This window comes from Silurus meridionalis, chromosome 4, assembly GCF_014805685.1.
Source record: "Silurus meridionalis isolate SWU-2019-XX chromosome 4, ASM1480568v1, whole genome shotgun sequence".
Classification (NCBI taxonomy): Eukaryota; Metazoa; Chordata; class Actinopteri; order Siluriformes; family Siluridae; genus Silurus; species Silurus meridionalis.
The window spans coordinates 5,537,766-5,559,199 of NC_060887.1; the positions used below are offsets into that span (position 1 = coordinate 5,537,766).

The 21,434-nt window shown below is 40.0% G+C and overlaps 1 protein-coding gene across 2 annotated transcripts; it reads right to left on the bottom strand.

The window, feature by feature from the left end:
- Nucleotides 1–1,089: 1,089 nt before the first annotated feature.
- Nucleotides 1,090–7,426, bottom strand: LOC124384615 (eukaryotic translation initiation factor 4 gamma 3-like). 2 transcript variants are annotated; one of them, XM_046847612.1, is made up of 12 exons: nt 6,959–7,426; nt 5,910–5,975; nt 5,074–5,185; nt 4,850–4,962; nt 4,631–4,756; nt 3,687–3,798; nt 3,404–3,519; nt 3,131–3,303; nt 2,743–2,868; nt 2,325–2,423; nt 1,708–1,799; nt 1,090–1,465 (listed from the first exon to the last, which is right to left on the bottom strand). In XM_046847612.1, exons 5-10 carry the CDS (start codon nt 4,715–4,717, stop codon nt 2,381–2,383), a joined length of 657 nt encoding a protein of 218 aa, XP_046703568.1. In that variant the 5' UTR covers nt 4,718–4,756; nt 4,850–4,962; nt 5,074–5,185; nt 5,910–5,975; nt 6,959–7,426; the 3' UTR covers nt 1,090–1,465; nt 1,708–1,799; nt 2,325–2,380. The 2 variants fall into 2 exon arrangements, with proteins under 2 accessions (XP_046703568.1, XP_046703567.1); XM_046847611.1 differs by lacking the exon at nt 1,090–1,465 and adding an exon at nt 2,531–2,619 and having other exon boundaries at nt 1,757–1,799.
- Nucleotides 7,427–21,434: the final 14,008 nt, after the last annotated feature.

The following is a 21,434-nucleotide window of genomic DNA, read 5'->3' on the forward strand; positions in this document are numbered from 1 at the left end:
TTTGATCATAAATCTTTCAACAATATAGAACACTGAAGAGAGAGAACTAACATGAGCACTGGAGTATAAGATTATAAGTGATGTTCTTTCTGCAGTCTTCTACATTCTTTATGGTTATGGCCAAACCTCAGGGTGTCTCGGGATGGGGAGAGAAAGAGAAGCAGTGGAGAGAAATTAGCGTAGCTGCTGTTCATGATATTAACAGCACAAGTTGATAATGTGCATGTAGTCAGATGTTCTGGAGCACAAGGTTATGATGTGAGATGTGTGTTATGTGTAGGCGTGCTAAAAAGATACGTTTTTAATCTGCACTTAAACTGGGAGAGTGTGTCTGAGCCCCGAACACTGTCAGGAAGACTATTTCAGAGTTTAGAAGCTAAACTCTGGAACAATCTTATGGACGTGACCTAAAGCTAAATCTTTAGGCCACGTCCATAAATCCCTCAAGTTAGCAGTTATTAAGCCCCTCATCATGAAACCTAATTTGGATCCAAACACGCTATCAAATTACAGACCCATTTTAAATCTCCCATTTATGTCTAAGATTTTAGAAAAGATTGTTACTGCCCAGTTCTGTTCCCACTTACAAGAGAACAATATATTTGAAGAGTTTTAGTCAGGTTATAGGCCCCATCTCATTTACAATCAATAAAAAATAATCAGTGCAAGTGATCTGATGTTAGAAAAGCCAAACTTTAGAACTTTTTGGTGTTTGCTTATCTTGCATTTTTCAGTTTTAACTGCAATAAGATTATTTCTGGATCTTGTGTATTTAATTCTTGGTTTTACTACACGAGGAATAGATACGGTTTCTATAAACTGGGCTGTGTGTGAACTTGTAACTATTTGGTTTGTTGTATAAATGTTCTCATAGTCGTAAATTTCCTGATGTCTTACCAGTCAGATGTTGTGAAGTATCCTAGAGATGTTATCTGATAGCACTGCTGCTCCAACTCTGCTGGGGTGCAGGCCATCAGGGCGGAAGAACCTCGGACGCTCCCAGAAACAGTTCCAGTTATTAATAAAGAGAAGTTTGTGCTCTCGACACCATGACTGTAACCATTCATTTAGTGCAAAGAGTCTACTAAACTTCTCAGCCCCTCGCTGGTAAGTGGGAAGAGGTCCTGACACTATGATCCTCGTTGTGGGCGATGTGCTGCGTACCGTCTTCACCAGAATCCTGAAATCCCTCTTTAAGATCTCTGTTTGCCTCAGCCGGGTGTCGTTTGCTCCGACATGGAGAACAACCGCTCCGAAGTTCTCGTTCAGGATCGCAGGTACCTGTGCAGCGACATCGAGAACACGAGCACCAGGAAAACAGCGAGTGTGCACCTTACCTTTGACTCCGGTAGCGCGGACATGCCGGGCAATGAAATCTCCAAGGATCACAGTACGGCGTATCGTCTCGCGGAGATTTCGTCCACAGTTTCATCCACGTCATGACCTGCCCCCATCCTGCTGCCACCTAAAAAGATAAATAAATAACAACAATCTGCACTTACTTTATCTTTAATAAGAGTTTACAGTAAATACATTTACAAATAAATACATAAATACAATATGAAAATAAATAATAATAAATTGGCAATTCACACAACAAACAAATTAAATACATTTTTCACTACACACACACACACATTTAAATCACTATCTCTCTAATCACACTTAATTCCTCCAGGATTAATTTCAGGTTGGGTGACCTCTAACCTCTCATGTGGTGCTGATGTTCCTCCTCAGAAGTCTGTCTGCTGTCTGAAGTCTCAGCTCCACCCTCTTCAGGTCATCAGACTTCATCAGGGCTGTCAATTAAACACAACCTATGTTTATCTACACTTATGATACCAGGACGAGAGAAAAACCCTCTGAAGATGTTCTTCTTAAAGGCAACATTTGTGCTGGTTTAGAAATAAAACTGCATCAAGTCTACCCAACCAACACACTGCTTTTTACACCACAAACACAAACACTTTTCTCTTTTCTGATCAGACGAGCTGCCATTTGAGTTCACTGACAATGTTCTTATACTAACAAATGAAATTGATCACAGTATGATTTTTAACCCATATTGATTATTGCTCATTTTTAAAAGCCCTCTGTAACAACCAGCCAAAAATATGCCGAGCTAAGCGATTAGATCAGACATAAACAATAGTATTTCAAATCAATTTTCAAGCGAAATGATTTCATAAAATAACTATGCTGTCACTTTTACTCAGCTCTTCTATTATTATTACTCAAGTAGTAAAAAATCTACTGCCCACTGGATCCTGTTTGGTGCAGATCTTCCAGTGGAGTCTGAATCTAGTGTGCAGCCAACAGCTCACCTGCTCAGTAATGAAGTTGTTCCCATCCACGGTTTCAGGAAGAAAATCAGCCCAGCTCAGTTTAGAGTCCCTCCATAAGGCCTCCACTTCCTTTTGGCTCTAAAGTGAAGAAAAACACAGCAATGACTTGAACAAAAAAGAACCGTTTTCAACTAGTATGACAAAACACTTTCCTTTTTTCAGTCATGTTTTATAGAAGATCTCACAGCTCATTATTTGTTTGCAGAGAAGCTGCAATATTTCTGCAAATAATATGCCGGCTCTTGCCACAGGAAGTAGTGGTTTGGTAAATTCACTGGAATTCACAAGAAATCAACAGTTAAAAACAAACACTAACTTCCTTTCCAGCAAAATATATATATATATATATATATATATATATATATATATATATATATATAAATGTAACTGTAAATACATGAATAATTCTCTCAAAGAGATTCCTCCTTCCCGAAGCACAGGATTAACGAGCTCCGCTATGTACTGCCATACATAAGGAATGTCAATCGCCATATCATCTGCTATCTCGAGGGTTTCTGAGAACCTGTGTAAACAAGGATAGATAAGAAAATGGGGGAAAAGAGAGCAAAAAGAAACACAGACAAAAGTCTTATTAAAGGATTCTGATTCTCTTATAAAATTCTCTGAAAATGACCAAATGTAAAAGCAAGCGTATTCATAATAATGCTACAATAACCCCATTGGGTGTAAATATGTCATCAAGCTGTGGACATCTCATGACGCAGACAGTAGTGTCTCTGGCGCCAGTGGGAGACGGAGCTGTGTGGTGCAGGAATGTCACTCACCCTTTAAAAAACTGAGATGTGGAGAGGATCCCAGCCTGCAGCAGCTGATGGAACAGATGACCCATGTGGTCACGTGTGATCTGGTTTCGCTCCAGCGTGGTCTCCACACCCACCCGAACAAAAACGTACAGCATCTCGCCCTGGTCCAGTTCCTCCACGCAATGCGAGACCTCCTGCACACGAACCCACCACGATTATGTGATGCAGTAACAAGATAATAACCGATGTGTATTCAACTAAATGTGATCATAAGACACTGCATGAGATCATTACTTTGTAATCATTTATGTGTAGAAACTCCTCAATAATGGATTTAGAGCGTTTCTCCATTTCCTCCTCTGATAGCGCAGGCTTGTTTGTAGTCGAGTCTGGCACTGCGTCCAGTTTTACTGAAACACAAGAGACATGATGTGTCATGACTAAAAATGCTCATGCATTAAACTGAATTTAGTTTCAAGAACAACACCTACAATCACAACCTGCTTTGAATATTTTCACAACATGAACACAGGAGAGAGCTGAAAAAGGACACAGACTACATTCACTACAGACTCACCTGATGCTCCGGATGTGGCTCTAGCGCTAGTTTCTCCATCGCAGCCGTTCTTCCAGTTCAGCCGTCGTCCCCCGAAATTCGGTCCCAAATAAATCTTATCATCTGCTAGTAACTACACACAAACACAATTCAGTTCAAATAACAATTATTCTTATAAACCTGGTAGAAAAAAGTGTACCGTAATTTCCGGACTATAAAGCGCACCCTTATATAAGCCATAAATAAACCATAAATAAACATAAATAAGCTGCACCTGTTTATAAGCTGCAGGTGTCTACACTAATGTACTTTACACAGGCTTTAACGAAAGACACGTTACACACGGTGTAACGGGTGAAATATGTTGCGCTTCTATTAGGAGCAGAGCGGTATTTTGGAAAAAGACCGGCACTGCATACTTCTGGTATTACTGCGTGTGTGGAGACCGAGGATTAAGTCCTTTTTATTTTCTGATGCTCTTTTCTAAGTGTCTTTGACTAACCCATAACGCTGTTGCAAACAAAAATAAAAAAGCAGGAGTTTTGGAAACGTGTCTGTGCTTATATGATTTCTGTTGTAACTGGAGTTAGTGAGCTCTCCCTTCACCCAGACTCAACGCGCTACAACGGCGTGTATCTAAACAGTAGCCGACCAAGTAAGTCATTGTTCACTGTCTTCCTCCTTCCTTTCACAGCTACAGTGGTACTTTGACCTACGAGTGCATTAATGTACGAGTTTTCCGAGGTACGAGCGGTCACCACGCTCATTTTCCACCACTTGGTCCAGTTGCTGGGATTTGAGGTGGAAAGTGTGAGGATAATCAGAATTAGGAAAAACAGAGTGCACACATGAGTAAAAAATAGTGGAAAAGGGAAATGGTAATACAGGTAAATATAAGGAGGAAGGCTGGTGAGCTATTAGCCAGAAGAATCTGCTTCCTCTATGAATGTGTGTGTGACTGTTACCTGCAGAGGCATAGGGACGGAAAAGACATTTCCCACTGGCAGAGTGGGCTTCCGACTCCTGCCAGCTTCTGATATGATCTCCTCCATGATGTCCTTGTTGTCCTGGTTAGGATCTCAGACAACGATCTTAATGGGAAATAAATAGCACATGATCAGAGATAAATAGGTTCATTACTCAGTAAATGAACCAGTACTGAAACAAAGAGTAAGCACACGCACTGTTTTCCTCTTCCTCTTGGTAGATGGATGTTGCTGCAGTGGAGGGACCATTGGGAATGGAGTCTGGTTGTACACGGCCTGATCATTATAGTAGAACATCCCTGCAGCCGACACTAATAAGAACAATATCAGTTTCAATTAAAGACCAGCATGTGAGGATCATAACATCCTACAAGACAACCAGTCTTTTGGTAAGGATGACTGGAAAGGCATGATGAACTTACCATTTGTTGGGGTAGTAGGTTCAGGGAGTAGAGTGTAGCATGTATTGAATCCTGTGGGATGGACTGAGTACTGCTGAGGAGGCACCACATGTACTGGAGCACTGTAATAATACTGTAACACAAACAACATATATGTTTGGCATAAAAATCACAAAAATGCTAAAGCTATTTAAAGGTTAACGTAAACAGTATTTAAAACCTGCAGCTATAAAAGGACACACAGGGACAAATTCAAAGCACCAGGGTACACACATGACCCCTGACCTTTCCCACAACTACATCAAACAACCTCCAAGTCTCTACCTTGTCCCTGTGTGCCTCATTACATATAGCACAGTTAGGTATGGTAATGTAGGTGAAGTAATGTGGGTGAGAGAAACTCAGGCAATGCAGGAGGGAAAGACAGGGCAGAGTGAGGGAGGAAGTGCAGGCCAGACAGGGGTGGGATTTTAAAGTCAGGCTAGGAAAGGTAGGTAGAACGTATTTCCTGATTAGCACACATTAGCATACAGATATCATTTTGGTCCAAACTCAGTAATGATTTTGTTCAAATAGAGTTCATAGAGTAAGTAGTTTAATTGATTTGTACAATTCTGATATACTTCATGAATAACCTTCACTCTGTTTAATCAAATCAGAGCCGTGTCCTTTTCATTCATTCATTCCTCTTCGTTTAGTTCCCTTAAAGACAGAGTAAGTGATCAAGGGGTTTACAAAATGAGCCGTTTGACTGCCGTAAGTAAAATCTAAATGAACAGTGTGTTTAGGTGATGAGGAAGTGATGGGCTTTAGTTTATTCTGTGTGAAAAACAGTGTGTGTTTGAACTGTACATTACCAGCATTTGTTCTTCTGGAGAACTCGCAGTCATGTTCACCACCACAGGAACGTAGGTCACCCAATACTGTTGATTAGAACAACATGAAAATGTCTGTCACTACATTTGACATCATATTTAATGTTCTCTCTGATACTTGCTCAATACAGATCTACAACATATACAGAATATATATTTGTCAATATTTAGTGTAATTGAAGAAATGAGGATGGATATTTCTGTATGTTGTTGCAGTTTTAAAGTGAACATTCCTACTGCAGTAAACAAAAGAGTTAATGATCCACTTCTTTCTCTTCTTTTCTCACTCCATGAGAAGTGAGAAAGCTCAGGAGAAATGTAAAGGAACAATGAAGCAGGAAAAAAAAAAAAGGTTTGGAAAAGCCAAAGCTTCACATCTACGGTATGTAGAGAGACGATGAGACACAAGTTGATGCTGTAGATACTGTAGATTTATTTATTTTCTCACCATCGCTGCTGATGTTCTAAGATTATTCTAACCCACTTGTTTTCACGTCTGGTCTCAACAACGGCCTTCGATTCAATAGTAGATTTACAATGTTTTCATGTTACTATGACAGCATGACATTTGACTATGACGTTTCATTGGTGGATTAAAAAGATTGTTGCACCAATCAGGATGCTACGTCACAGAGATGGTGACGCGCGACTCTACATGAGCTCCTGTAGTGTTTCTCTGTAGAAACACACACCCGGGTTAGAGGCGAGCGCCCCCTGCTGGACTTTTGTTCAGTAAGCTTTCCAGTCTATTGATCATTGCTGTTTGTTTCTCCACCTCCTCTTCACCTGGCATCCGTATCAGATCTCGAATCGGCCCATTTATCATTCCTTTCAGAAAATATACACAAAGTGCAGGTCACAAAGTCATTCGGATTGTGAACACCACATCAGCTTAGATAACGTCTCATGTTAAAAGTCCACCGCCAAATCTTTCAATCGGACAGATTTGAATCGGAATGACAGGATCGCGGGTACCTGCACAGCGACATCAAAAACACGAGCACCAGGAAAACAGCGAGTGTGCACCTTACCTTTGTCTCCGGTAGCGCGGACATGCCGGACGATGGAATCTCCAAGAATCACAGTATGACGTTCCGTTTTGCAGAGAGTGGCGAAGCGGGGGAGATGTCTTCGACCGGGGCTTGGCTCGTGTCTTCCGCTGCTGCAGCATCCAGGGTCCGTGGTGCACCGGTGCCGGAGTGAACGATACCTGGGCGGGCCACGTTGTAGGTGCGCTGGGCCTGGGCAGAGAAACACTCGGAGTTGAGGTGCTGGGAGCGTTAGATTCAACCCGGGAATTTACCTGGGACGAGTGAGCGTCTGCCCGGGATGTTTCCAGCGCCGCTTTCCGCTCTCACAGCTGGACATCGAACGAGTTCTCACCTGTGCTCAAAGGCAGACACACAGCCGGCATAGTGCTTATAATAGCAGATAGAGTTAAGATACAGAGATGTGATAAAGTGAGAGGGAATGAATATAGTCAACACTAGTGATTAACTCGAGTTAACTAACTACAGGCACAAGTCAGGAAGACAAAAAACTATTTAGGATTATTAAAAGAGGAAAAAAGGAGAGATAAATAGTAAAGTTTGTTTAAAAACACAGTCAACAGCTGATGAATGAGGAAAATCAGAGAGAGAGAAGGTTGGATGATGTGGAGATGGTGAAGCAGGATGTAGATAAGATTAGTAAGGAGGAAGTGAGAGCAGCGATTAAGAGGATGAAGAGTGGAAAGTCGGTTGGACCAGATGACATACCGGTGGAAGCGTGGAGATGTTTAGGAGAGATGGCAGTGGGGTTTTTGACCAGATTGTTTAACAGGATTTTGGAAGGTGAGAAGATGCCTGAGGAATGGAGAAAGAGTGTGCTGGTACCGATCTTTAAGCATAAAGGAGATGTGCAGACCTGCAGTAACTACAGGGGTATTAAGTTGATCAGTCACACCATGAAGTTATGGGAAAGAGTAGTGGAAGCCAGGCTGAGAGAAGAGGTGACCATCTGTGAGCAACAGTATGGTTTCATGCCGAGGAAGAGCACCACAGATGCCATATTTGCTTTGAGAATGTTGATGGAGAAGTATAGAGAAGGACAGAAGGAATTGCATTGTGTATTTGTGGATTTAGAGAAGGCGTCGACAGGGTGCCAAGAGAGGAGTTGTGGTACTGTATGAGGAAGTCAGGTGTGTCGGAGAAGTATGTAAGGGTGGTGCAGGACATGTATGAGGACAGTGTGACGGCAGTGAAGTGTGCAGCAGGTACGACAGACTGGTTTAGAGTGAAGGTTGGACTGCATCAAGGATCGGCCCTGAGCCCTTTCCTGTTTGCAGTGGTGATGGACAGGTTGACGGACGAGGTCAGACAGGAGTCTCCTGGACTATGATGTTTGCGGATGATATTGTGATTTGTTGTGAGAGTAGGGAGCAGGTTGAGAAGAGCCTGGAGAGGTGGAGATATGCACTGGAGAGAAGGGAATGAAACTCAGTAGGAGTAAGACAGAGTACATGTGTGTGAATGAGAGGGAGGGCAGTGGAGTGGTGCGGTTGCAGGAGAAGAGCTTCAGAAGGTGGAGGAATTCAGGTACCTGGGTTCAACAGTGCAAAGTAATGGAGAGTGTGTTAGAAGTGAAGAAAAGAGTGCAGGCAGGGTGGAGTGGGTGGAGAAGAGTGACAGGAGTGATTTGTGATAGTAGGGTATCTGCAAAATTGAAAGGGAAAGTTTATAGGACTGTGGTGAGACCTGCGATGTTGTATGGTTTAGAGACAGTGGCATTGAGTAAAAGACAGGAGGTGGAGCTGGAGGTAGCAGAGCTAAAGATGTTGAGGTTTTCGTTGGGAGTGACGAGGATGGATAAGATTAGAAATGAGTTTATTAGAGGGACAGCGCATGTAGGATGTTTTGGTGACAAGGTGAGGGAGGCGAGATTGAGATGGTTTGGACATGTGCAGAGGAGGGACATGAATTATATTGGTGGAAGAATGCTGAGGATGGAGCCACCAGGTAGGAGGAAAAGAGGAAGGCCAAAAAGGAGGTTCATGGATGTGGTGAGGGAAGACATGCAGGTAGTTGGTGTAAAAGAGGCAGATGTAGAGGACAGGGTGGTATGGAGACGGATGATCCGCTGTGGCGACCCCTAATGGGAGCAGCCGAAAGAAGAAGAAGAAGAAGAAGTTTAAAAACACAGTCAAACACAGGAAGCTACGTCACAGGAAGCCTGCAAGCAGAGAGTCTCCTTTCCACGTCATGACCTGCCCCCATCCTGCTGCCACCTAAAAAGATAAATAACTAACAACAATCTGCACTTACTTTATCTTTAATAAGAGTTTACAGTAAATACATTTACAAATAAATACATAAATACAATATGAAAATGAATAATAATAAATCGGCAATTCACACAACAAACTAATTAAATACATTTTTCACTACAAAGTCATTTCCCTAAAAACAGATCTTTCTTGCTTTGTTTGTTGCAAAGTCATCAATTACATCATCGTTGCAAATCTGACCAGCACTTGTATGGCTGATGTTTCTGACAGCGAGGCTGCTGAGGTGCTCTTGTGACATGGTGGATCTCAGGTATGATTTCATCAGTTTCAGTTTTAAAAAGCTTCTTTCTGCTTCAGCTACATTAACTGGAAGTGTAAGACAAAGTCTTGTGAAAAAAAAAGCTTGTTCACGTGAAAGAAAAGTGTTAATGTTTTTTTTTTTTTTTTTAAAGTCAAGTAAAATCTCAAACCAGAGGCAAATCTCATCTAATTGAGCCACAAGATCTTTTGCATGAAAGTTGTTTTAAAAATCTTTTCACTTTTTCTATCAGTAACTACACTAATAAAGGAGAGGTAGAGGGAAGATTTGAACAATTCATAACAGCCCCCAAAATACTTATAATTCTTATTATTATCATCATCATAACTGCAGTTGGTTATAGAAACAGATGAATTGTAACTCACAGGTCACATCCTCAAGTCAGTCTCACACTGCCCTCTAGTGGCAGGGTCAGGCATGCTTTTTTGCTTAATTCTGTATAAATATTATTAATCTTTATTTGCTTAAGTTTTATTTAATTTTGATCTCTGTTTTTCTTGTTTCTTCTCCTCCTTGTATTCACTACATGGAAAATATTCAATAATAGAGAGATAGATTGTGATTGACTGTGATTAAAATTTTATAGTGCCTTCATCCTGTACAAACAACCGATAATCTCTATATATACAGTATATATATATATATATAGGAGGAGTGTGTTGAAGCCAGAAGTCTGTCCTGAAGGTGTAACAGCACTTCACTGAACTGTACACTCACACTCACACACACATACACACACACTTACATTTAAATGGCTATCTCTCTAATCACACTTAATTCCTCCAGGATTAATTACAGGTTGGGTGACCTCTAACCTCTCGTGTGGTGGTGATGTTCCTTCTCAGAAGTCCGTCTGCTGTCTGAAGTCTCAGCTCCACCCTCTTCAGGTCATCAGACTTCATCAGGGCTGTCAATTAAACACAACCTATGTTTATCTACACTTATGATACCAGGACGAGAAAAAACCCCTCTGAAGATGTTCTTCTTAATGACTGAAATCCGTATCAGAGCTCTTTTATAGAAATATATATATGACTGTATAATGCTGCTGCCATTAGGACATTATTTCACATCACATGAATCTGCTGCACTTGTGAGTGGATTTGATTTGGACTTTTCTGATAAGCGTCTCTAATAGATCAGTGTAATTATTATAATATTAACGCTTAGTGGCGTCTCACCGTCCAGACAGTCTCTGTCTCTCTGAGAGACGCAGAGAGACTACAATTATCTCATACATACAACTGAGCATATCATTTAAACTCACACCTAGAGGTCGACTGATACACGATGACCAATATATGTTGCTGATTTCTTTTGTCTGATATGTTTGTCCAAATAAAATCTCTACAAATTTAAACCTATTTTGTAATGACACTGAATTGAAATGAAAAAATAAATAATAAATCTGTGTGACATGAACTGACTCATATTTCTTTTCCACTTATTACACTATTTATAACTTTTAGAATAAACTTTAAAAACTGGACCAATATAAAGTTTGTTCACAAACTTTTACTAAACTTAGTTTATTTATATGATCATCACTATTCATTACATCACATTACCTCTGTCTTTGTCCTGCTTTTCTTCTTCTGCACTTTTTCTTCTTTTTTATTTAATTTGTATTGTTTTCCAGCACAGTAATGTGATGAATGTAAATACTGTTGTTTGCATCATTATGCTATAAAACACATATTATACCATTAAGTTCGGAGCATGCGCAGAAAGAACCGGAGACATGACTGCACAGCGTTTTTTACTCGTTTACTCTGCACACTGCAAACACACCCACATGCAGCACGAGAGTGCCCTCTAATGGCTATCAGATATTATTACATTAATGCAATGTTACCAATGTCACTATGACCATTATTAAATTAGGGGCTTCAGGAAAGTCTGCAAAGGGAAAAAAACTATACCTACCTTTTCCGGTTTGTCTGAATCATTGCACGAAACACATTAACAAATCCGAAAACACAGCGACAAGTCAGACAACCGGAAAAGGTAGGTATCGTTTGTGAATGGAAACTTATCAATGGTTGGAGAAGACACCTGTCATTCACCTGTATATCTTGACTGACAGGTGTCTTGTCCAATGATCGGTAAGTTTACATTCACAAACTATACCTACATTTTCCAGTTTGTCTGACTTGTGTTTTTGGATTTGTTAATTTGTTTTCGGATTTGTTAATCTGTTTTGCACTTCTCAGCCACCGTAGGTGACCCCTGTTCTACAGCTTACCAGTGAGTGTACCACTACTGCCACCTAGCAGATAATTTACAAATACACTCTCCAATACACTCCTCATGACAGGTAGATTCACACCTGTATTGTATTGTATTGTATTTTGTATTGTATTGTATTGTATTGTATGCTTAAATAAAAATTGAAACAAATAGAAGAGGGGGAAAAAGAAAATTATGCATGAGGTTGTTCACCATTCATGGTGAGATGTTCAGCTCTGCATAGATCACTTTCTGAATGTGTGAGAGATCAGTGGAAAGATTTTGGGCCCTGGATAAAAAAATGTAAGGAAACAACACGCTGGGAACCGAACCTCAGACCCCACTGTAATGTAGAACACAGACACACTGTATGACATTAAATCAGTTCACATTTATTAACAACATCCCGACTTCCCAAGCCATGGCATAATGACACCAGACTCTTTCTCCAAATAATTATAGAGGATCCTCACATACACAAAGCTTCTGTGTCTAAACTGCAATTTCTTGGGGCATCTGATATCAGAACAATGTAAAACTTAAAAGGAAAAAAAAAGGCAGGCAAAATATCCCTGTGCCCAAGACCAAGGAACAGCTCATGTATTTCCTAGGAATGTGGTTGCAGGAATTTTCAAGACTGGAAACTTCCCATATGAATGATCAGGAATATTTAGGTATTAACAGGAATTAGTGAAAATAAAGTTGGAATTTACAGAATTGCAAGTTATCCTATAACAGGGAACTTAAATGTAGTTAAAAAATAACTTGTTTGATAATCAACCAGATTGAATGCAGTTTCAGTTGAATTTCTACCTGCACATTCATCAATCACATGCACACAGCACACTTACTGCAGGGCTCCTGAGACCGTACCCCTACATGCACTGTGTTTTCTTCATGTAAACAATGAGTCACGCCTCAAAAGGTTAAAACCACTGCCTTATGGGTAATAAAGACCGATAATCAGGATCTCAGGTCTACATTCCTTACTATTGAAGTAAACAGGACCAATACAGAACAGTTCATCAGACAGGAAGTCACTTATAGTTACTCAAGTACAGTAACGAAGTACATTTACTCAAACACTTAACATCACACACACACACACACACACACACGCACGCACGCACACGCACACACGCACGCACGCACACACACACACACACACACACACACACACACACACACACATACACATGCTCAGCTCTGCTCGTGTCTTTCTCCTTTTTCTCCTCATCACCAGTCACTAAAACAGAGCACACTGATTAGTCCCATCAGCCACAGATCTGCTTCTCACCGCTCGTTTCCCCGGCTCCACCCTCCATTCACCAACCGCCGTGCACGCACCCGCTGCTCCATCCAGCAGTAGTGTTCAGGTGTTGTGAGGTGAATCCAGTGTTAACCCTGTCAGAATAACTGCTGAAAGATCATCCACTTTCTTGTGCCAATCCATGTGATTAATTATAAAGTACAGATGTTTAAGTGAATCAGGTTCTGCCCCACATTAACTGTCAGCTATATTGCTTTCAGAGCTCAAAATGAACAAAGCACTAAAGCTGCAAGAAAATACCTCAACTTCAGTTTCTGTCAAATTCCTTTTCTTTAAGGACATCAAACATCACTGACTTTACTAAAGTGGATTTCAAGAAAAAAAATACCATCATTGAATGCTCTCTGTGATGAAGAGACATTAGACATGATTGAAATTCAAAATCTTTATTTATTTAATAGTGTTTATTGTGTCTCGCTGTAGTAAAAGTGTTCAGACTCTCTGTTTCTCTTGTCGTCTTCTTTTTTTTCTATTTCTCCTTTTCTTTTGAAGGTTTTCTTGTCTCAGCTGAGCAACACTTTCCTCCCATCGCTCTCGGACTCTCATATAATGATCTGTTTTATTCTCTAAAGTCTTCTTTTCTTCCTCACAGAGATTCTGGGTATCCTGAAGCCCCCTGTTGGTCTGAAGCTGTAAGTTGTTCCTCTCCTCTATCTCAAGTTTAGTTTTCTCTCTTTCGTCCTCTTGTTTTTCTTTAAAATCCAACGTAGGCTCAAACTGAGCAACACGTTCCTCCAGTCGCTCTTTCTCTCTGATCAAATGATCGCTCTCCTGCTCTGCACTATTTTTTACTTTCTCACAGTGATTCTGAGTATCCTGGAGCTCCATGGTGGTCTGTTCTAAAGTGACCTCAAGCTGAGCAACATGTTCCTCCACTTTCTTTTGTTCTCTCGTCCAGCTCTCTCTCTCACATTCTACAGTTTTCTCCAGTTCCTCATTGATTTCCAGGGAAGACTGGAGCTTCTTGGTGGTCTGATCCAAAGTGACCTCAAGCTGAGCAACACGTTCCTCCAGTTGTTTTTGTTCTCTCGCCCAGCTCTGGCTTCTCTCAGTTATGTCCTGTTCCTGCTGCTTTCGCTCAGAAGCCAAAGTAGCCTCCAGCTTTTGCACCGTCTGTAGCAGAATGGCTTTCTCTTCTTTCTCTTCTGTTATCTTCTCTATCATTAGAAGAGAAAATGCATCCAAGTCTTTCTCTACTTTCTCCATGTGTTCCAGCTTCTCCTTCATTTCAGCAATCTGCTTAGTTTTCTTGATCTTCTGGTTTGAAAATCTCTCTCAACCTTCTGAAGAGCTCCATGTTTATGCCTCTTTACTCACAAGCAAAAACCTCGGAAATGAGAGAAACAGAGATGCGTTCCCAATTATAGACGTTGCCTTACTGTGACGTCACAGGGAGATGCCCCGCCCTCCGTCTGTGACGTAACCCGGTCTCTCTTAACCTGACACTATGCGCATGCGCACATTACAGAGGTAAAGAGCGGATAAAATATCATGTCTTCACAGCTTTTCTGTTGTTCCTGAGAGAAGAGCGATATTACAGTCATAAATAAGATAAAAACGGCTGTAAACTGTGTATAAAGCGAGTGAATCCGAGTTGAGAACCGGAAGTTGACCGGAGTGACTCTATGAATGTTGCAGAATCATAAATGACCAGTAGGTGGCAGTGTGATGTGTATTAGAGCTCACTGTCACAGCAGGTCATTAGAAGTAGTGGAGCTCTAATGACGTCATTAATAGAGGACAAGACACACAGCAGTTTGGGATTCTTTTATTGACTTTATTGATTAATTGATTTGGAGTATGATTGTGTTTCTGATCAAAGTAAGTTAATGTGTATGGAGTAAAAACAACCTGTACATTTCTCACTTCCAGACAGTATTATGAGATGTTCATCTGCTGGAAGTTCATGTTTAATGCTGCATGTTTTATAGGATTTTTGAGCTGGAATAAATGTTTTACTTTTAAATGTTTTCTTTTAACTAACTGGTGCATTTTTATCTTTATGCTTCAGATGAGTTTAATAAAAACACATTTTACTACTTATTAAAAATAAAACGTCATTCTGAGTGAAACCAATTGTTTATTAAATGCATTATTCACTAAATAAACATCAATGAAAACTGGATGATTTGTTTTATTGAATGTAAAATATTAATTTGAGGATAATCGAACTTAATGAATGGAATAGTTTTGGATTAAATGAAGACTTTACTGAACTAAACAGCTCTGAATTCTCCTTTAAATGAACTTAAGTTTACTGAACTAAATACTGTTACTTATATGAAAATAAACCCGGTTTCTTGAACCCTGTTCGGTTTCAGCCCCACTTTTGGGCCTCACAGCTGAAAATGACCTTCCTGACTTTCAATGGTAAAAGTTCCTGACAACAGTGTGCTACATACACAATTTACATCTCTTTTGAAAGATCAAACTTTGGGCTTTACATCATCCAAAGATGCTGAAGTTCCTTAGAAAAAAATGTGTACATCATAAAACAATATTTTTTTTTATATATAAATACATGAATTCGGTCCTGAAACAATCCAGAATAGTGACGGGTTAAAATTCACATGTGTAATGAGTTTATATTTTAACTTTAAAGAAAATACAATAAAAAGGAGATTCCTATAAACATTATTCTGAGACTGTGTGTAGTCCTTTTCTCCCTCCGTCTGTTTGAGGAAAAGCAGCCTGATAACCAAATGTACTGGGAATAATAACATTCACACAATAAGCATAAGACTCGTATTTGAACATTAGAAAAACAGAAGAAGAAGAAAGTAATGACAATAAAAGTAGCACAATGCTTCCTTCAGTGCCTCTGTGAATGATGGAGCACATCTGGACCTTCCTTTTCTCCTTCCATTCTACAAACAGCACATCCTCTTCTCTCAGCCAGTGATGAGGCCTCGAGGAGCTTTTTTCAGAAGCTTGTTGGTGATGGTTTGAGGGTTTGTGGACTGAATTTTCCCACATGCTCAGATGTTCAACGAACAGTTTGTAGCCCGTTCCCAACATCTTCTCATCAACAAGTGCCATGACAGATGGTCTACAGACTGGCTGGTGTGTAAAATCCTAATTCCACCTCTCTTCAGGTGTGTTGGGGGATACAACCAGTGAAGACTGGGATTTTCTGTCTCTCACTCTTACTGGTAGAGCTGAAACAGGTGCTGAGTTTGGAGACTGCTTGAACCTCTTTTCTGGTTGATGGCTGGTGTGTGGAACCCACTTCTCCTCAGAAGATTCAACTAAATGACTGTTGGAAGACAAAGAAAGAAAGAAATAGCATTGTTTATCAAGTACATACTTTTGTAGTAGTATGAAATCAGGAAGGGGGCAAACACTTTTTCACACCACTGTGTATATTTATTTGCATGTTTGTCACACTTTAATGTTTCAGATCATCAAACTAATTTAAATATTAGTTAAAGATACACAAGTGAACACGACATGCAGATTTTAAATGAAGGTTTTTATTATTGAGGGGAAACAAAATCCAAATCTACATGGCCCTGTGTGAAAAAGTCTTTGCCCCCCTGTTAAAACTGTATTTTATCACATCTGAGTTCAATTTCTCTCACCACACACAGACCTGATTACTGCCACACCTGTTCACAATCAAGAAATCTCTTAAATAGGACCTGCCTGACAAAGTGAAGTCGACCAAAAGATCCTCAAAAGCTAGACATCATGCTGAGATCCAAAGAAATTCAGGAACAAATGAGAAAGAAAGTAATGGAGATCTATCAGTCTGGAAAAGGTTATAAAGCCATTTCTAAAGCTTTGGGACTCCAGTGAACCACAGTGAGAGAAATTATTCACACATGTCAAAAACATGGAACAGTGGAGAACCTTCCCAGGAGTGGCCGGCTGACCAAAATTACCCCAAGAGCACAGAGACCACTCATCCAAGAGATCACAAAGACCCCACAACAACATCCAAAGAACTGCAGGGCTCACTTGCCTCAGTTAAGGTCAGTGTTCATGACTCCACCATGAGAAAGAGACCTGGCAAAAATTGTCTACTGCCTGAATGCAGTTGTTGCTGCACTTTTTCACACAAGGCCATGTAGTTTTGGATTTAGTTTTTCCTTAATAATAAAAACCTCCATTTAAAAACTGCATGTTCACTTGTGTTGTTGTTACTAATATTTAAATGAGGTTGATGATCTGAAACATTAACGTGTGACAAACATACAAAAAAATACAAAATCAGGAAATTGCAGTTGCTCAGCTGGAGGTCACTTTGGAACAAAACCAGCATGGAGTTTCAGGATTCTCTAAATCAGTGTGAGAAAGAGAAGAAATGTGCAGAGCATCAGAGAAATATGAGAGGAACCCAATGTTGAACCTCTCCATGTCCAATGATTCAAGATCAAAGAAAATGTACAAAATAATGAAATATTAAATCATTCAACATTTTTGTGTTTTGTTACTATAATAAATATAAAAGTAATCAAACCTGTTCAGGGGGTGTCCCAATACTTTTGGTGATATAGTGTATCACTTCATTTGTGCTGGAACAGTTTTCTCTTTACAGGATCTGTACCTCAGGTATGAGAAAATATGCCTATAACACACTGATAACACACTTACCAGGCAAGACTTCAGGAAGTTTCCAGACTTTTCCCTCATAAACAAAGGTAGACCTTTTGAGAGCTCTAGATTTTCTTTGAGCAGCACATCAGAAGCCTGAAAGACAGAAAAAGTTCAAACCTTCAGATTCATGGCTACTGAAAGTTGAAAGGACACTGGATGTCAGCTCACAATCTTTAAAAGGACAATTGATCGTGTCATGACCTCCTCAACGATTTCTGAGATGGTTTCAAAACTGTGGTATTTAAACTCGTACACCTTCACCACTCCACTGCTCTCCCTCTCATCCACACACGTCTACTGACTTTTATTCTCCTTCTCTCCAGGACGCACCTCCACGTCTCCAGACTCTTCTCAACCTGCTCCCTACTCTCACCACGAATCACAATACTGTCTGCAAACATCATAGCCGACCTTGTCTGTCCTCACGTGCCTCTGCATGCTTTATTATGCTCTTCATTAGCGTTGAAGACATCCGATTACTCCCCCAATCCTTTAGTTCTACAAAGCCTCAAAATCTGGAAACAATTTAGAAAACATTTCGGTTTCCAGGCAGCATCAGGTCTGTCTCCTATATATAAAAACCCCTCCTTTCTACCCTCTATTTCAGACGGATCCTTTGCACTGTGGTTTAGAAGGGGCATTGTAAACATTAATGATCTTTTTCAGGAGAATACATTTGTCACTTTTTCCTACCTGTCAGAAAAATTCAACCTCCATAAAACTCATTTTTTGCGATATCTCCAAATTCGTGATTTTGTAAGGAACACATCCTCTCATTTCATTGGGAATCGGACCTTAATTATAATTTCACGGATGAGGAATGGTCCAAGGCTCTTGGTCGTGTACATTCCTCCTCTATATGCGCCCGTCATTCGTTAATACAGTTTAAATTGTTGCATAGAGTGTATTGGACAAAGACTAAACTATCTAAAATTAACCCTGGTTTGGATCCAACTTGTGATGGGTGTCGGCGGCTCCGGCTACTCTTTATCATACTTTTTGGCTTTGCCCAGCCTTGACCTCTTTCTGGACATCAATTTTTAAATCAATCTCTGAATACTTCATTTTAGATATTAAACCATGTCCCCTTATAGCATTATTTGGACTCAACCCCACAAATCCCTCCTTGTCATCCTTACAATCAAACTTGCTCGCCTTTTGTTTAATAGTAGCAAAGAGACTTATATTACTGAACTGGAAGAATCCTCACCCACCCAGTTCTTCTCATTAGATACATCACCTGTCTCAGTTTATTCAAATAGAAAAAATCAGATTTACATTACTTGGTGTTACAGAAAAGTTTTACACCACCTGGCAACCATTCTTATCATATTTAAGAGAACGAGGAACGGGGAAAAAAAATAAAATCCTGTTCTCTTTGTTTGGACTTTTTAAACTCTTCCCCTTGTCCCTGACTTCTTGGTAGATGTAGAAAGGAGAAAGGAAAACATTTATCTTTTGAGAGTGTTCATGTATTTAGGTGCAAATCTTTTGGGGTGTTTTTTTTTGTTTGTTTGTATTGTTTTGTGTTGTTCTTTCTGTTGTTATTTTCTTTTCTTTCCTTCTTTCCTTCCTTCTTTCTTTCTTTCTTTCTTTCTTTCTTTCTTTCTTTCTTTCTTTCTTTCTTTCTTTCTTTCTTTCTTTCTTTTTCTTTCTCCTGTTCTTGATGCTCACATTCATGATTGTGATTGTATGTGTAACTTAGAAAGAGAGAGACCAATTTCTTGTTGTTGGACTAAATTACCCACTGTTCCATTGTCTTTCTCGCCTGAGTGTCTTTCTGTTTAAATGCATCAATAAAAAAAGAGTTGACCTCGTCTGTCAAACTGTCCAAAAAGGGCTCAGAGCCGATCACTGATGCATTTACTGCCATCACACATGTCCTGCATCACCCTCACATACTTCTCAGACACACCAGACTTCCTGATACAATACCACAACTCCTCTCTTGACCTTCTCTATGTTCCTCCATCAACATTTTCAAAGCAAATAATGATAAAATTGAGAACTGAAAATGTAAAATGAGATCAATTTTCATTAGTCCTCATGTAATAGTGTTTATTTAGTTAGATACCCACAAGGTAAAGTTTTTAACTGTAGACAAACCACATACTCTATATCTAGATTAACAGTAGAGCTGCAAAGGTGCTTTCTGTTCAGCGGTCGCTGGAGGAGGCGGTTGGGCGGTTTGGCGGTGGCTGATCTGTGACTGGAGAGTGCATGGTAGGAGGTGGAGTAGACTCGAAGTGATCCGGAAATGGAGGGTGAAATGGTAGAGGCGGATGAAGGCGGGAATGGAGGTAGTGAATGGAGTGTAGTAGAAAGCGGAAAAGGAAGAAAAGTAGCGCATCTGGATCTGATAGTGAAAATGGAGCGCATATGACCAGAAGAAGGAAAGAAGAGTATAAGGTAGTGATAAAACTTGTAAACGGGTCTTTCGATGCGTTAAACCCGCTAAAACTGTACAAAGCGATAAAGGAAGTGATAGGACTGGTTGACAGCGTGAAGAAGTTGAGGGATGGTAGATTGATAATATACTGTAAGGATAGTATGCAACAAAAAGGCTGTAGGAGTGAAGTCGATCATGGATCATAGAGTGGGTTGTTCAATTCAAGAAGAAAAGAAATGGGTTAGAGGGGTAATAACAGGGATTCCTACAGAAGTTCCAGTTGAAAAGATTAAGAAATGTCTTACAGGGGCGGCAGTGATTGATGTCAAAAGGCTTAAATGCGTTAGGAACAATGAAAGGGGGGACAGTCTCTCCGTAATAATCCATTTTGATGAGGAAAAACTACCGAGTAAAGTCATGTTGGCATATATGAGTTTTCCTGTTAGACTATTTATACCCCCACCCCTAAGATGTTTTAAATGCCAGAAGGTCGGGCATGTAGCTGCGGTGTGTAGAGGCAAACAGAGGTGTGCGAGATGTGGTGGAGAACATGAATATGGAAAGTGCGGGCAGGAAGTTCAACCCAAGTGCTGTAATTGTGGAGGGGATCACAGTGCGGGATATGGGGGATACAGTGTGAGGAAACATGCGGCTCAAGTTCAAAATATTAGAATTCAGGAAGGATTGTCATATTCTGAGGCTCTTAAAAAAGTAGGACGGAATTTGGAATCTGGAGAGAAAAGTATGGAAATAGTTCAACAAAAGAAAGAAGTGGCAAAGGAAAGTACAAAAGAGAAAGTTGGGATTAAGGACAATGTTGCGTTTGTTACTTTTATGGCTGAAGTAGTGAACTGTTCAGCACAAACTGAAAGCTGGACAGAAAGAATCAAAATTATAATCAAAGCAGCGGAAAAGTATCTAAAGATTGAGGGCATTTCAGTAGATATGATAAATGAGAAATTAAAGATGCAAACAACAAACACTCAGCTGGGATGTGATGGTACATAACGGTGTTGTTAATACTCCAGTTGAATGCTAGAAGCCTAATAGCTAATGGGCAGGAGTTTAAAAAGTTCATTTCTGATTTAGAAAATAAACCGGACATAATCTGTGTTCAGAAAACCTGGCTCAAACTCCAACTAAAATTTGTATTGCAAGGATATGTGGTAGTCCGGAAAGATAGGAAGCAAGGTAATGGTGGTGGGATAGCTACTTTTGTTAAACATGGAGTGGGATATAGGAATGTTGGAGAGTGTAGACAAAGAGGTGGTTGTGACGGAAGTTTGAGAAGGAAACCTGAGTGTTAGAGTAATTAATTATTATAATCCATGTGAGAAGTTGGGTAGAGAAGTATTGGAAAATATAAGAGGTAACAC

Coding starts and splice junctions, on each gene's coding strand:
- LOC124384615 (XM_046847611.1), bottom strand. CDS start 4,717: ATGGAGGAGATCATATCAGAAGCTGGCAGGAGTCGGAAGCCCACTCTG. Junction 3,799..4,630: donor CCGTCCCTATGCCTCTGCAG/GTAACAGTCACA, acceptor GTTTGTGTGTAG/TTACTAGCAGATGATAAGAT. Junction 3,520..3,686: donor AGCCACATCCGGAGCATCAG/GTGAGTCTGTAG, acceptor CTTGTGTTTCAG/TAAAACTGGACGCAGTGCCA.